Source organism: Capricornis sumatraensis, chromosome 6 (genome assembly GCF_032405125.1).
Source record: "Capricornis sumatraensis isolate serow.1 chromosome 6, serow.2, whole genome shotgun sequence".
Classification (NCBI taxonomy): domain Eukaryota; kingdom Metazoa; phylum Chordata; class Mammalia; order Artiodactyla; family Bovidae; genus Capricornis; species Capricornis sumatraensis.
The window spans coordinates 108,931,083-108,946,228 of record NC_091074.1 but is presented as its reverse complement, the minus strand read 5'-3'; the positions used below and the strand labels follow the sequence as shown (position 1 = coordinate 108,946,228).

General features: G+C 38.9%; 1 protein-coding gene across 1 annotated transcript in view; it reads left to right on the top strand.

Annotated features, from left to right (window-relative positions):
• The window catches only part of SVEP1 (sushi, von Willebrand factor type A, EGF and pentraxin domain containing 1), a 202,616-nt gene that overhangs the window by 87,195 nt on the left and 100,275 nt on the right, over window positions 1-15,146 (top strand). The window contains exons 7-11 of the mRNA XM_068973794.1: window positions 2,860-3,057; window positions 5,860-5,978; window positions 8,417-8,546; window positions 13,896-14,003; window positions 14,748-14,879. Of these exons, the coding sequence (XP_068829895.1) occupies window positions 2,860-3,057; window positions 5,860-5,978; window positions 8,417-8,546; window positions 13,896-14,003; window positions 14,748-14,879 (687 nt within the window). The remainder of the gene's footprint in view (window positions 1-2,859; window positions 3,058-5,859; window positions 5,979-8,416; window positions 8,547-13,895; window positions 14,004-14,747; window positions 14,880-15,146) is intronic.

The following is a 15,146-nucleotide window of genomic DNA, read 5'->3' as shown; positions in this document are numbered from 1 at the left end:
ATATATGGAACCTGTATTACACAAACTATAAAATATTGCTGAGATAAAAAGAACATTTTAATAAAATTTTGTCAAAAGGCAAAGTTCTTTCCAAATATATGTATAGGTAAAATGCAACCTATTCAGTAGCCCCAAAGAGATTTTCTTTTTCCCCCTTCTTGGAACTGGGGAGTGATTCCAGGATTCATCTGGAAGAATGTGCAGGCAAAACTCACTAAAACAAGATTGAAAGGGAAGTGTAATAAAGAATAGTAAAAGGAAGTAGTTCTGTTGGGTTTTAAAATACATACTAAATTGCAAAAATGAAGAGTATGTACGACCTGCCATCAGATCAGTGGGACTTAATGGATTCCAAAAGTTATGAGTTTCATATATTATTAAGGAAGCATCATAGCTCAGTTAAGAAGATAAGATTTATTCAACTGATAATATAGGAAAATTGGCTCGCTCCTTGGGAAAAAGCAAAATGAATCAAAATGAAGTATTCATATGTTTTTAATACACACCAGACACTAATGTAAATACTTTATAGTTTTAAAATATAAATTAAAAATAAAACCATTAAAAGCTAGAAGAGCGTATAGTTAATATATGTAAATATTAATCCATTTCAGAATTTATTAAACATATAAGCAATGGGAAAAGAGTCTCCAGTACATTAGAATAGATTAAACTGCCAGTTCAGGAGACATGGTTCAATCTCTGGGTCAGGAAGATCCCCTGGAGAAGGAAATGACAACCCACTACAGTACTCTTGCCTGGGATATCCCTTGGACAGAGGAGCCTGGTGGGTTCCAGCCATGGGGTCAGAAAGAGATAGACACGAGACAACAACGAGACGACAACAACAATATAAAAATTCAAAATGCCATAAACAAACAATAAGAAAGAATATTAGCAGGGAATAAAATCTTGATATGGGAGCTAAAAGGATGATTTTCTTAATTTATATACAACTGTCCTGAAATAAAGGATTTAAAGTCCCATATGTTGTTTATATTTGAACCACAAATTTGGCTCTGACAGTCCTCTTGATCAAAGCAGAACAGGAAATCTGGACGGTCATCTGGTACATTTGTTCTTTTTTGTTCAGTCACTAAGTCATGTGAGACCCCATAGGCTACAGCACACCAGGCTTCTCTGTGCAAAAATAAAGAAACAGAGCAATTCTCAGGAAAAAATTACTTCTGTTGACAGAGAGGTTTGAAAGCAGTCATTTCAGGGAGAAGGCATGATTGTAGAATATTTGGGGGGCACACAGGTTCTGCCATTTATCTGTTGGTAACTTCAGGAAAGTTAACTATGAGAATTACTGTTATGCCCCAGCGCTCTTTGGAGAAGGAAATGGCAACCCACTCCAGTACTCTTGTCTGAAAAATCCCATGGACGGAGGAGCCTGGTAGGCTACAGTTCATGGGGTTGCGAAGAGTTGGACACGACTGAGCAACTTCACTTTCACTTTCATGCATTGGAGAAGAAAATGGCAACCTACTCCAGTATTCTTGCCTGGAGAATCCCAGGGACAGAGGAGCCTGGTGGGCTGCCATCTGTGGGGTCGCACAGAGTCGGACACAACTGAAGCAACTTAGCATGCATGCATGCATTGGAGAAGGAAATGGCAACACACTCCAGTATTCTTGCCTGGAGAATCCCAGGGACAGAGGAGCCTGGTGGGCTGCTATCTATGGGGTCGCACAGAGTCAGACACGACTGAAGCGACTTAGCAGCAGCAGCAACCAGTGCTCTTAAGTGAAAATTATAACACTAGTCGTTCCTGCATAGAATTAAATGAGTCTATCCATGTAAAGCACTTAGAATAATGCCTGGCACATAGTAAACACTAGATAAACTTAGTGATTATCATGTGGGAAATACAGACTAAATATGCTGGTAGTGCTACCAGTAGACTCACTACTACACTACACAATAAACAAATGTGTATGTGGGTTCATGTGCATATACACACATGTCTTGTATTAAGTCCTCATCTAATTTTCCATTCTATCTTCATTCTACCTAATTCATTTGCTATTCTTCATCAATGCTGAAAATAACATCATTAAGAGTCTGGGCCCTAATATAACACAGTGATTCTAGGGAGAGTATAAAAACTTTTCTCAAAATCTGCTTGCTTAAAGATGCACTATAAGCTCATAAAAATGGAAACTGATTGTTGAATCGTCACTTACCCCATGAAAGATAGAATCTAATTCACTATTTTACACTTCAGAGCCATAATGTAATATTCTGCAAACTGAAGATTCTCTACGCAAATGATAAAAGTCACAGTCAGCGTTGATTTAAATACTAGTTAGAAATCTTTTAAAGATTTGATACCTGGTAGAAAACATGAGGTTACTAAAGAGATGTGTGTGTGCGCTTAGTCGCTTCAGTCATGTCTGACTCTTTGGGCTCCACTGTGGCCAGGGTCCTCTGTCCATGGATTCTCCAGGCAAGAATACCAGTGTGGGTAATTTTCCCTTCTCTAGGGAATCTTCCCGATCCAGGGATCGAACGTGTCACGTCTATCTGCATTGGCAGGCAGGCTCTTCACAACTAGCACTACCTGGTTGAGCATAATTAACAATACAATGTTTGTTCCATGTCATATGCAGGCTCTTCACGACTAGCACTACCTGGTTGAGCATAATAAATAATACAATGTTTGTTCTGTGTCATATGCAGGCTCTTCACGACTAGCACTACCTGGTTGAGCATAATTAATGATACAATGTTTGTTCCGTGTCATATGCAGACGCCTGCATGCAGACCAATTGTATTTTTCTTGAGTAAAGTGACTCTGTGGCATTTTGTAATTTGTGAGAATGCAAATAATATTTTCTTGCTCTCCTGCAATAGAACGCCACTGTGCCACCTTTCAGAAGCCCAAAGGTGTTATCGTGTCACCTCCCAACTGTGGTAGGCATCCAGCCAAACCTGGGACGATCTGTCAGCTAAGTTGCCCCCAAGGATTCATTTTATCGGGGGGCAGAGAAGAAGTGAGGTGTACCACGTCTGGAAAATGGAGCGCCAAAGTTCAGACAGCCGCTTGTAAAGGTAGGTCCCCACGTGGTTCAAGTTGAAAACCAAATTCTATATAATGATGTGTTAGTGCAGTGTCAGACTATCCTTCTTTGCAACTTTTGCTACATACCTGTGGTAAAAGGGTAGATGTCACCCTGATACATGCTATGAACATTTTGGCTTCGGGATGGTGAATTTACAAAAATCCAGTACCACGTGCCAGGCAATGATAGAAAAAAATAGAAAACTAGGGATGATATTAGGGCCAGAAGTCAGGTAAGTTTTCCAATGGGAATTGAAAATCTTTGAAGAATTTCTAACTCCTGTTAAGCAAGTGAGATTAATATTTTTTTTGAAAAAAGCAAGTCATCAGCACTTTAAAACCTGCATCTCAGTACGTTCACAAGAGCACATTGCCAGCTTCCTTACAGCAGGAGCAGACTGCTGTGAAAAAGGAGGTATGGAGAGCAAGAAAACGTTCTTAGAAGTAAAAATAAAAACCTCTCTAAGAGAAGGACAAAACAGCAGAGTGGAGGTTGTTGAAAACAGTGATTTGAAGAAGCAAATTGAGAATTCGTTCAGAAGGGAGAACTGCTAAACAAGGAACTTGAGTATCCCAGTGGGTCAAGTTCAAAAGATAGAAGTTGAGAGAGATACCCAGGAGAAATTGAGAAACACCAGTGCCCTTTAATAAGGAGCTCCAGAAGCATAGAGAGGAAAAGGGATGGAGGGGAAGAATTTTCCTACCAGTAGAAGAAAGTTTCCCTGAGCTACAGAAAGGCTTGAACTTTTAGATTGAAAATAACCTCTGACCTTGTTGGTTATCTATTTTATATAAAGTAGTTATATCTGTTAATCTCAAGCTTCTAATTTGTCCCTCCCCCGCCCCCAACAGTACGTTCCTACTGTATAGCTCAGACAACTACATCCAATATCTTATAATCACCTGTAATGGAAAAGAATCTGAAAAAGAATGTATGTATGTATCACTGAATCACTTTGCGGTATACCCTAAACTAGAACAACATTGTAGATCAACTATACCTCAATAAAAAATGAAAAAGTACCATTATCAGAGGAAAAGAGTTTATTGATCCATATGTACATAAACATGAATGATGTGAGTTGAAAAGCCTCTGAGTGTTGGGCAGGCATACTTTCACTACTTTGTGAAATTTTTAAGATCCAAAGTGAAAGTGAAGTTGCTCAGTCATGTCCATCTCTTTGCGACCCCATAGACAGCCTACCAGGCTTCTCCATCCATGGAATTTTCCAGGCAAGAGTACTGGAGTGGGTTGCCATTTCCTTCTCCAGGGGATCTTCCTGACCCAGCAATCGAACCCGTGTCTCCTGCGTTGCAGGCAGACGCTTTACTGTCTGAGCCACTAGCAGGGCCACAGGTAAGGAGAAAAATCTGAAGTTTCCAGAGAGAAAAGAGGAACTTCACAAAGGAAACAAGATTCAGACTCACACTGCGCTTTTCCTTTGCACCTCTAAATGCCAGAAGGAAATGTAGCAGTGTGCTAAGAATACAGAGGGAGAGTGCGTATAAACCTGAAATTCCAAGTTCATTCACGCTATTATTCAAGTCCAAAGGAAAAATTAAATGCTTCTTTAGATTTTAAGAGTCGATATGCTCATGCACCGTTGTGGGGGGAAGTTGTCTACATAGTAGCCCCTCTGAGAAAGGGAAAATATAAATTGAATAAAGCTTTTAAGAAAGAAGAAAGTGAGACACAGATTAATCCGGATATATTCAGCTGCAAGTTGCAAAAGATTTAATTTAATATAACTGAAGAGGATTTATTATATCATAAGAACTTAGCTCTGCAGTGACTGTTGCAGCTATGTGGAATATTACCACATCTAATGCAGTATCTGTACTGCAGAGTTTCACACGGCAAGAAATATCTTTGGCTTTAATTTGTTGTTTGCTTTGACAGTACATTTTAGCATACTAATTAATTCTACTTGACAGTCTGTTTTCAAGTGCAGTCCCTTCCGACCACACTCAGCATTCATTTTTTTCTGTTTATTTCATTTCAAAAGTATTTATCAAGTTCATATTATATCCAGGTACTATATAATACAATGAAATAAGAAATCATGGTATTCAAAGAACTTCAGTTATCTGGGGGGAGGAAATTCAGTTTAAAAATGGCAAGGTGCATTATGGCTAGGAAGGACAGAGGGCAATCAGAACTTGTGCAGCGAGCACCTAAAATGGACCAGTGGGTCAGAAAAGCTTCCTGAGGAGCTTGTGTCTAAGCTGAGAATTACAGGACAAGTAGAGGTTATCTGCCTCAAGGAAGAAGAGAGCACTGATTCAGACAAATAAAAGAGCATGAACAAAGGCCCAGGTATAAGAAGGATCATGGTGCTCTTGCGGGACATCTGATGTGGAGACTGAGTTCTGATTGGGGATCTCTAAGAGATGAGGCTAAGAGAGAAGCAGGTACCAGTTGAGGAAGAACTTCGGAAGCCATGCTGAAGTACATTAGAAATCCTCTATGATTAGATTAGAATTAAAAATATTTCTTACCTGTCTCTTGTGGCCTTCCTTGATGGCTCAGATGGCAAAGAACCTGCCTGTCAATGCAGGAAACGTGGGTCGATCCCTGGGTAAGAAAGATCTCCTGGAGAAGAAATGTCAATCCACTCCATTATTCATGCCTGGGAAATCCCATGGAAAGAAGCCTGCCAGGCTACAGTCCATGGAGTCACAAAAGAGTCAAATGACTCGGCTGCTGAGCATGCATGCCCCCGTCTCTTAAATGACTTAGAATTATATCACTGCATCAGTATGTTAACTGCTATGTGAATTTTCTGAATTAGACGTGGAAGCTCCTCAGATCAACTGTCCTGCAGACATAGAGGCTGAGACCCAAGAACAGCAAGACTCCGCTAATATCACTTGGCAAATCCCAACAGCTAAAGATAACTCTGGGGAAAAGGTAAGGTGTGAGCAAATATTTGTGTCCTTTTTCAAATGGACTCTAAATACACTATAAATATGTGTGCTATTGAAAACTTTGCAGTACTCTAATGATTGTACTGTCTCTAGCTGTACTCTACTCATAAATGCAAATGTCCCATCTGATAACAGAATAATCAGCCTTGAATTTTTCATTAGAAATCTCAGATGAAAATCTCTAGAAACAGAAACTTTTCATTCCATGGATTTTTTGTGTTATGTATCCTCTAAGATTACTTGGCTAAAAATTCTTGGCCCTTTACTATGCTCTGAAGATCTTTTAAAAAAAAGAAAGATGGGGAATCAATCTTAGTTCCTATTTATAAACATATCTTTTAAAATATGATCCTGAAATGATAGTCTAAAGAAGATAACAGTGTTTCTTACTCTGCTTTCAAAATCCAGCTTTATTCAAAACACAGTATTTTAGTATTTGCATACAAGAGCTTGAGATAGTTATCCATCAGATATTAGAAAAGGAATTAGGAATTTAACACCCTCTTCAGTCTGTACTTTCAGTATTCACATACACGAACATGTTCTTAAACAGTATAGAGTTTTCACACCTGTATGTAAACATGTATGTAAGTAGTGCCATTCAAGGGCACAACAAACACAATATGTTCTGCTAATTGTATTGAATATACTTAACAGTAGAGATAACTTTTTATAGTGTATCATTTAATATAACTATCACTCTGTATCTGTATTACATCTCTAGAACTTATTTTATAAGTGGAAGTTTGTACCTTTTGTCCACTTTCTCTCATTTTGACCACCCCCAGACCCATCTTCTGGCAACCACCATACGGTTCTCTGTATCTGTGGTTCTTTTTTTTTTTTCTTCCACTTGTAAGAGAGATCATATGGTATTTATCTTTAGATAACCAAACACAACTTCTAAGCCTGATTTAAATGTGATTTCTAGACTTCTAGGACTTTCTGTTCTGCAGGTGACGTGTGCGTTGCATGCTGCCTCGTGTGTTTCCCACTTCCCATTAAGAGGCCTGTGAAAATATACGTGATCATCGTCAACATGGCCATTGTCATCAAACACTAAGAAGAGTGCAGGGACATACTTTAGGATCCATGAGAATTTAGACTAAATGAAGTACCTGTGTGCTGAACTATTTTTTAAAAATACGATTTGTTTTCCTTTTAATATATATATTTTATTGAAGTATAGTTGACTTACAATGTTTCAAGTGTACAGTAGGTGACTCAGTCATACATATACACATATATTACTTTTCAGATTATTTTCCATTATGGGTTATTACAAGATATTGACTATAGTTCCCTGTTCTTTTTTTTTTCTTTGTATATATTTTTTTAATTTTTATTTTTACTTTATTTTACTTTACAAAACTGTATTGGTTTTGCCATACATTGACATGAATCTGCCACGGGTGTACATGAGTTCCCAAACATGAACCCCCCTCCCACTTCCCACCCTATATCATCTCTCTGGATCATCCCCGTGCACCAGCCCCAAGCATCCTGTATCCTGTATCGAAATTGTAATTTAAAAATATTTCTCAATAGATAAACAGCAACCTAGAGAAAAATGCTTTGAATTTCTCAAATGTTAGAATGTTTATTACATATTAATGTAAGTTTATCTTTATCACATAATTTTCAAATGGACTAAGAGTGCAAGCATATGATTCAAAAAGAGGATACATCTATCTCATGCAGTCGTGTGAGAACATAATCTTACCATAAGACAGTAAGAAATTGGAAATTAAAGTGATGGCCTGATGCCATATTTTTCATTTATCAAAAAGTAATGATATTTAACATAGATCAGAGAACTCTGAATGGGAATTTTGATACTGGTCCTATCAAATACTAACAGTGGGGATGCAAATTTTTACCATAATCTGGGAAATAAATTTTGTATTACCTATGAGTAAAATTTTAATGAATTTGAGATTAATCTATTCCTGGAAAGAACAGAAGGACATAATAAAAATATTTTTTTAATGTCTGTGCAAAAACCATTTTTCCTAGTGCTGCTTATAAGCAGTCAAGTTTGGGACCAGTTTAAATGTCCTTGAATAGATTTTTCTATTAAAAAAAGCACTGTATACTTAGTTCCTAAGTTATAAAGATAGTTAATAGTCATAAGTTCTGAAAACTATGTAAGCATAAAAAATGTTCTAAGATATTATGTTTAATAAATAAGGAACAACATTTCATATCTATCCGAACTCTATAAACTGCCTAGGTAGAAGAGCCTAGAAAGGAATACACCAAAGGCTATGCCTGATTTTTTTTTTCCTTTTTACTATATGTAAAATATTGTGTCATTTTTAACTTCACTTTGCTAATAACATATTATAAACCAAAAAGTAATAAAAGTACTATTAATGTTAACTTTAACTTTCCAAATATTTGGAAATTTCTTTCCAAAAGGTATCAATCCACGTTCATCCAGCTTTTAGCCCACCTTATCTTTTCCCAATTGGAGATGTTCCTGTCACATACACGGCAACTGACCCATCCAGCAACCAAGCCAGCTGCACCTTCCATATCAAGGTTATTGGTAAGTCTTCAGATTACTTGGGTAAGTTTGTGAAAATAATCCAGAACCCCCAAAAGCTTTGGCTCTTTTTTATCTTCAGCAACTTCCTTTTTTTTCACTGATTCTTCCTTCTGTCATTGAAGCAGCTTCCTCTTTGAAACCTATGTACCCTTTAACTGTCACTATATCTCTGATTCCTTTCTATTGGAACCTTTTGAAAATTCCCCAGTGGTTGCCATATCTTTTGGCTTAACTGCCATTTATTCTTAAAGTTGCTCAATTCTGGCTTCTGTCTCCTCTACTCATAGAAATCAAGGTCACCAGGTAATCTCTAGAGTTAATCCTACTGCACACTTTTTGTCCTTATTTTATATAATGTTTCCATAGATTTTACATTATTGACAATGTTCTCTTTATCAAAACTGCCTCCTTTCCTATCTTCTCAGACACCAGTCTTACTTGTTTCTTTCCCCCATTATTCTATTTTTTTTTCCTCCTTGATTGCTTTTTTAGGTTTCTCTTCCTTAGACCAACTCTCAAATGTGGATCATCCCCAGGATTCCAGCCTTGACCCTCTTTCTTTCTCTCTAGTTTTCCTGGTAATTTTGCTAACTGATAACTCTTGGATTTCTGTCTCCAGCTCAGATTTCTCTTCTGAATTTCAAGTTTATATAAAACTGCCTACTGAACTTTCCCATGTGAATGCCCCACAAGCATTTCAAATTCACTCAAACTTAAGATATTTCTTAGCTCAGAAAGCATAGTGAAGACCTAGTTACCAGGCAAGAAATCTGGAAGTCATTCTTGACTCCTCCCTCTGTATCCAACTTCCAGTAAGTTATCAGATTCTACTGGTTTCATCTACTTAATATCTCTGAAATCTGTCCCCATTTCTCCATCCTCACACCCCACTGCTATAGATCAGTCCTTCTTTTTAATTTCATTTTCTTGACCTGGTTTACTTCATCATCTCCTAACTGGTGTTTGTACTTTCAGTCAATTCAGTAGATATTCGGTAGATACCAGATGGTACTCGGAAATGGCAACCCACTCCAGTACTCTTGCCTGGAAAATCCCATGGATGGAGGAGCCTGGTAGGCTACAGTCCATGGGGTTGCAAAGAGTCGGGCACGACTGAGCGACTTCACTTTCACTTGGACTCTCCAGGCAAGAATACTGAAGTGGGTAGCCATTCCATTCCCCAGAGGATCTTCCCGATCCAGGGATCGAACTCAAGTCTCTTGCATTTCAGGCAGATTCTTTATCATTTGAATCACCAGGGAAGCCCAGATAGATAGCCACCAATAAGACTTAATATGTGGGGAATATATGAATGAGGTGGTCTGCTGTAGTGCTCAAAAGTACAGACTGTGAACACAAACTGCCTGACTCCAGAGCCATCTCTCCTACTTAAGACAGAGTGACTGGCCACTTCTTTGTGCTTATTTCTTCATCCAGAAATAGACTTAATAAATGTATTACCTCATAGGGTTATTGTGAAGTTTTTAATTAGTTAAGAAATACAAACTACTTGAAGTAGCACCTGACACATTCAGTTCAGTTCAGTTCATTCACTCAAGTCATGTCCGACTCTTTGCAACCCCGTGAACTGCAGCACGCCAGGCCTTCCTGTCCATCACCAACTCCCAGAGTTCACCCAAACTCATGTCCATTGAGTCAGTCATGCCATCCAGCCATCTCATCCTCTGTCGTCCCCTTCTCCTTCTGCCCTCAATCCCTCCCAGCATCAGGGTCTTTTCCAGTGAGTCAACTCTTTGCATCAGGTGGCCAAAGTATTGGAGTTTCAGCTTCAACACCAGTCCTTCCAATGAACATCCAGGACTGATCTCCTTTAGGGTGGACTGGTTGGACCTCCTTGCAGTCCAAGGGACTCTCAAGAGTATTCTCCAATACCACAGTTCAAAAGCATCAATTTCTTCGGCACTCAGCTTTCTTTATAGTCCAACTCTCACATCCATACGTGACTACTGGAAAAACCATAGCCTTGACTAGACGGACCTATGTTGACAAAGTGATGTCTCTGCTTTTGAATATGCTGTCTAGGTTGGTCAGAACTTTCCTTCCAAGGAGTAAGCACCTTTTAATTTCATGGCTGTAGTCACCATCTGCAGTGATTTTGGAGCCCCCCCAAATATAGTCAGCCACTGTTTCCACTGTTTCCCCATCTATTTCCCATGAAGTGATGGGACCAGATGCCATGATCTTCATTTTCTGAATGTTGAGCTTGAAGCCAACTTTTTCACTCTCCTCTTTCACTTTCATCAAGAGGCTCTTTTAGTTCTTCTTCACTTTCTGCCATAAGGCTGGTGTCATCTGCATATCTGAGGTTATTGATATTTCTCCCGGCAATCTTGATTCTAGCTTGTGCTTCTTCCAGCCCAGCATTTCTCATGATGTACTCTGCATGTAAGTTAAATAGGCAGGGTGACAATATACAGCCTTTGGAACCAGTCTGTTGTTCCATGTCCGGTTCTAACTGTTGCCTCCTGACCTGCGTTAAATTCTATGTAAATATACTAACATTTTGCTCTTTTGGTTTCATATATATTTTTAGTGTTTATTTTAAAATTCAGTACATTGAATTCATTTTAAGAATTTTACATAACCTCTTGAAATAACTAATAACTGGCTTCTTACCCTAGAAATGATAAGTTTTGGTGAAAATAAATAAACTGACTTATATAAAAATCTATGTTTATGTCCTAGTGATTAGTTGTTTTTAATTGCTTTTTGAATGTTTTAAACATAAACATCACCAGTCACATGAAAAATATGTTGGATTTATTTTTATGGTGCTATGATTTTAAACATGGACATGTGAGTCAAGAGTTTGCCACGTTTTCATTTTTCACAGTGAAGAGTCAGCGTGGTGAAATGTAAAAGTGTACTCGAGTGTCTAGCTAGATACTAGCTGAATTTTCCAATTCTGAAAGAGAGCAAGGAAATGGCAGGGAGGAGGGAACGGAAGAAGGGGAGGTAAAGAGACCGGGAAGGCAGGGGGAGAGGGAGACCAAAAATATTCCAAAGCCTACATTTTCTTGTTTTCCTCAGATGACAGAGTGTTGGTGTCTTAATGATAAATGAGAAGGAGTAGGAATGCTTTTGCATAACATTCCACAGAATGCTGTCTCATGTGCTTTGAATGGACTTTCTTTTTCTGGAGATGCTGCGTCTGCTGGGACCTCCAGCTATTTGACAGTCAGTGGCCTCTGCGAACTGCTCTCTCTCATCCCCAAACTTCAATTTTTAAGTGTTTGGCTAAAATCAGATAACTTTAGAAAATCTTGGAACAGTTTCATTTGCACTTTCTTTGGGGAGCATAGTAAATACTGTTAGATTTATAAATTTAACTATCTGTTGGCTTGATTCCGAATTCTCAAAGTGCACTGGCCTCCTACAAGCATTCCTTCATTCTTTTCTTTATGCAACAACTTTTTCTGAGCAACTGTTATGGGCCAAGTGCTGTGCTAGGCCATGGAGACTTGTGAGCCAAAGAGGCTCCATCGCTGGTTGACAGAGTTCACAGCCTAAGAAAGCAGTAAATCAAAGATCCTACACTAAGGAAATGCAAATACCAGGAAAAGAGAAAAACTGAATATTTATTCACAAGACTTAGCTTCAAACAGAAATCTGTATAGTCTTATAGGTACACTTCATTTCATTTCAGGATATGTGTTTCCACATATATAGATAGTATATCATCTTGGTCTTGATGCCTGTGACCGTAATTTACCATCTTACTGACCTCAGGCAAGTCTCGTAAATTTGCCTGGTTTGAGGTTCTCTACCTATATAATAAGAAAAATACTGTTCATCCAGTCTCCCTCAAAGACACTTTATTACAGATAGAATGACATTTCATACGTGTAAAAATCAATAGTTATGTGAAAATGTCCTCCTTTACTACTTTTTGATTGTACTTTACTGACCTCCTCAAATTCCACCGCATTCTATCAGTGTGAAACCTGGCTCACCCGCACCCCGTCAAACCCTTCCTTCAATGTAGGTTACAGTGCCTAGCAACAGACTTACAGATCTTTTATTTCTACCGTGGCTTTCACCCCCTCTCCATTGCAGCCCTGTATTCCCGAGTCCGCACCCTGTTCTTTGTCTTTACCTGGAATTTATCAACCTAGGCATCTTAGACCCCAGAGTCCCACCTCTGGACGTAATCTCCTGGCCTTCCAGCAATATCACATCCTCACTTTTTTCTGACAAAGGTTCGTATAATCAAAACTATGGTTTTTCCAGTAGTCATATACAGATTTAAGAGTTGGACCATAAAAAGACTGAGCACAGAAGAATTGATGCTTTCGAACTGTGGTACTGGAGAAGACTCGTGAGAGTCCCTGGACACCCAGGAGATCAAACCAGTCCATCCTAAAGGAAATCAGCCCTGAATATTCATTGGAAGGATTGATGCTGAAGCTGAAACTCTATGCAAAGAGTTGACTCATGGGAAAAGAGCTTGATTCTGGGAAAGATTGAGAGCAGCAGTGTAACAGAGGATGAGATGGTTGGATGGCACCACCGACTCAATGGACATGAGTTTGAGCAAACTTTGGGAGATAGTGAACAGCAGGGAAGCCTGATATGCTATAGCCCGTGGGGTCGCAAAGAGTCAGACATGACGAGAACCTTAACAATGACGACACTTAAATGTCTTACGTATTCTGCAGCATGACTCGGATCTCTGCCCGTTGGTCTTCCATGTAGCATCTGTCAGCCCTTCAGTTAAGAGGAGGATCGTTCAGGAGATCCCTGTGAAAGCACTGCTTTGGTCATTTCATGCCTTCTCAATATCTGGGAATGTTTACTTCACTTCTGGGTGGATCAGCTCAACTGCCACTGGCAAAACTCACAAATTAAATGCTCACCACATCCCGAATTTACCGTTTATACTGCTGTGTTCATGGTGGTTTTAGCAATCTGGTATTTCTTCAACAAGTAGAGTGAAGCATAGCAAGAATCAGCTTTTTCTTGTGATGTTGAGATCAGGGATGAAGCATGCATATGTGCCCAGTCATGTGGAACTGTTTGCTACCCCAAGGACTATAGCCCACCAGGCTCCTCTGTCCATGAAATTATCCTGGCAAGAATATTGGCGTTGGTTGCCATTTCCTCCTCCAGGGGCCTTCGTGACCTAGGGATTGAACCCACATCTCTTACAGTTCCTGCACTGGCAGGTAGATTCTTTAACACATCATCATCAAAGGGATCCCAGGGCCAGCCTTGTGTCAAGGTCAAGGTTCTCCGCCTGCACAAGTAGACTTAGGTTCCCTCTTGCAACACTCCTCATCAGTTTTGAACATCAGTTGTGACTTCATCCTCTGGTTCCATGTTTTTTAGATGTAGAACCACCTAGCATAGACTGGTGCAGATCCCCGCCTCCAGTCCAGGTCTCTGAGAAGGAGCATGCTGTGACCTGGGATGAGCCTCAGTTTTCAGACAACTCAGGTGAGAATGCAGGTATCTTGTTGTCAATATGTTACCACCAAATAAAAAGCTTTTAAAAAGATAAAAGAGAAATAAAAAGCAAATTACTCTAAATATAGTAGCATGGATAATTACAGAAGATGTTTTAATGCTAGGATAATTCTATATATTTTAACATTGTTAGTCTTAACCTATCCATGGCTTTTCATTCGTTATTCAGTGGGGATTTATTAAACTTGTGCAGTGTATTTTGTTTGAAAGTGTTCTAGTAAATTCATTCAGCCTCTAAGCTTCCTTTATCCTAGAGACATAAACTATGCATCCTATTGGCAAGTCTAAAGCAGTTCTATGTATTCATACTCAGTTCTTAAACATCTGCCAAAAATGTTATAAAAGCTCATGGGAAAACAGAAAAAAGTGAGCGAATATAGCTGAAGTTCACTTTAAAGTTTTCGCAAACACCCTGAAAACAAGGATGCAAGTGAAATGGATTTCTTAAGTAAATTTCCAGTATTCACAGAGACTGATCTAGTAAAGGAAAATAATCTATTTAGCAAGAATGCCTGCATTTAATGAGGCTTTTGAGTCAACTATTTCTGTAGTTTAGTGTAAGATTTTATAGTTTATTTTCTGTTAGCCCAGTTAGTACCAATAGAATGTTCAGCTGGTTTGTATAAAGAGTAAATGAAAATTCTAATCACGTAAAGTGACTGCACACAATAACCCCCAGATTGGAGTCCTCCTTTCCCCTTCTCTTCTTTTTAGGGGCCGTGTTGACCGTCACCAGAAGCCATTCACCAGGAGACCTTTTCCCTCAAGGGGAGACGGTAGTGCGGTATACAGCCACTGACCCCTCAGGCAATAATAGAACCTGCGACATCCACATTGTCGTAAAAGGTATACTCTGCATAAGCCTCCAAAATCCAGCTGACACTTGAGATGTGTAATCACTATTGCACTCTCCTTTGTGAAAGAAAATAGGCTATGAACATAGCTGTTTAAAGTTAGAATACTGACAGATTGTATTGAGGTTTCTAATGATTACTTCACTTCATGGTAAATACACAGGCTTTCTTCGGAGCTAGTCTGTAACCACTTATTAACATTTTCTCTAAAGCTACGAAGTATTGTTTTTATGATCCTATTTTGAATGCTTGGGTAGAC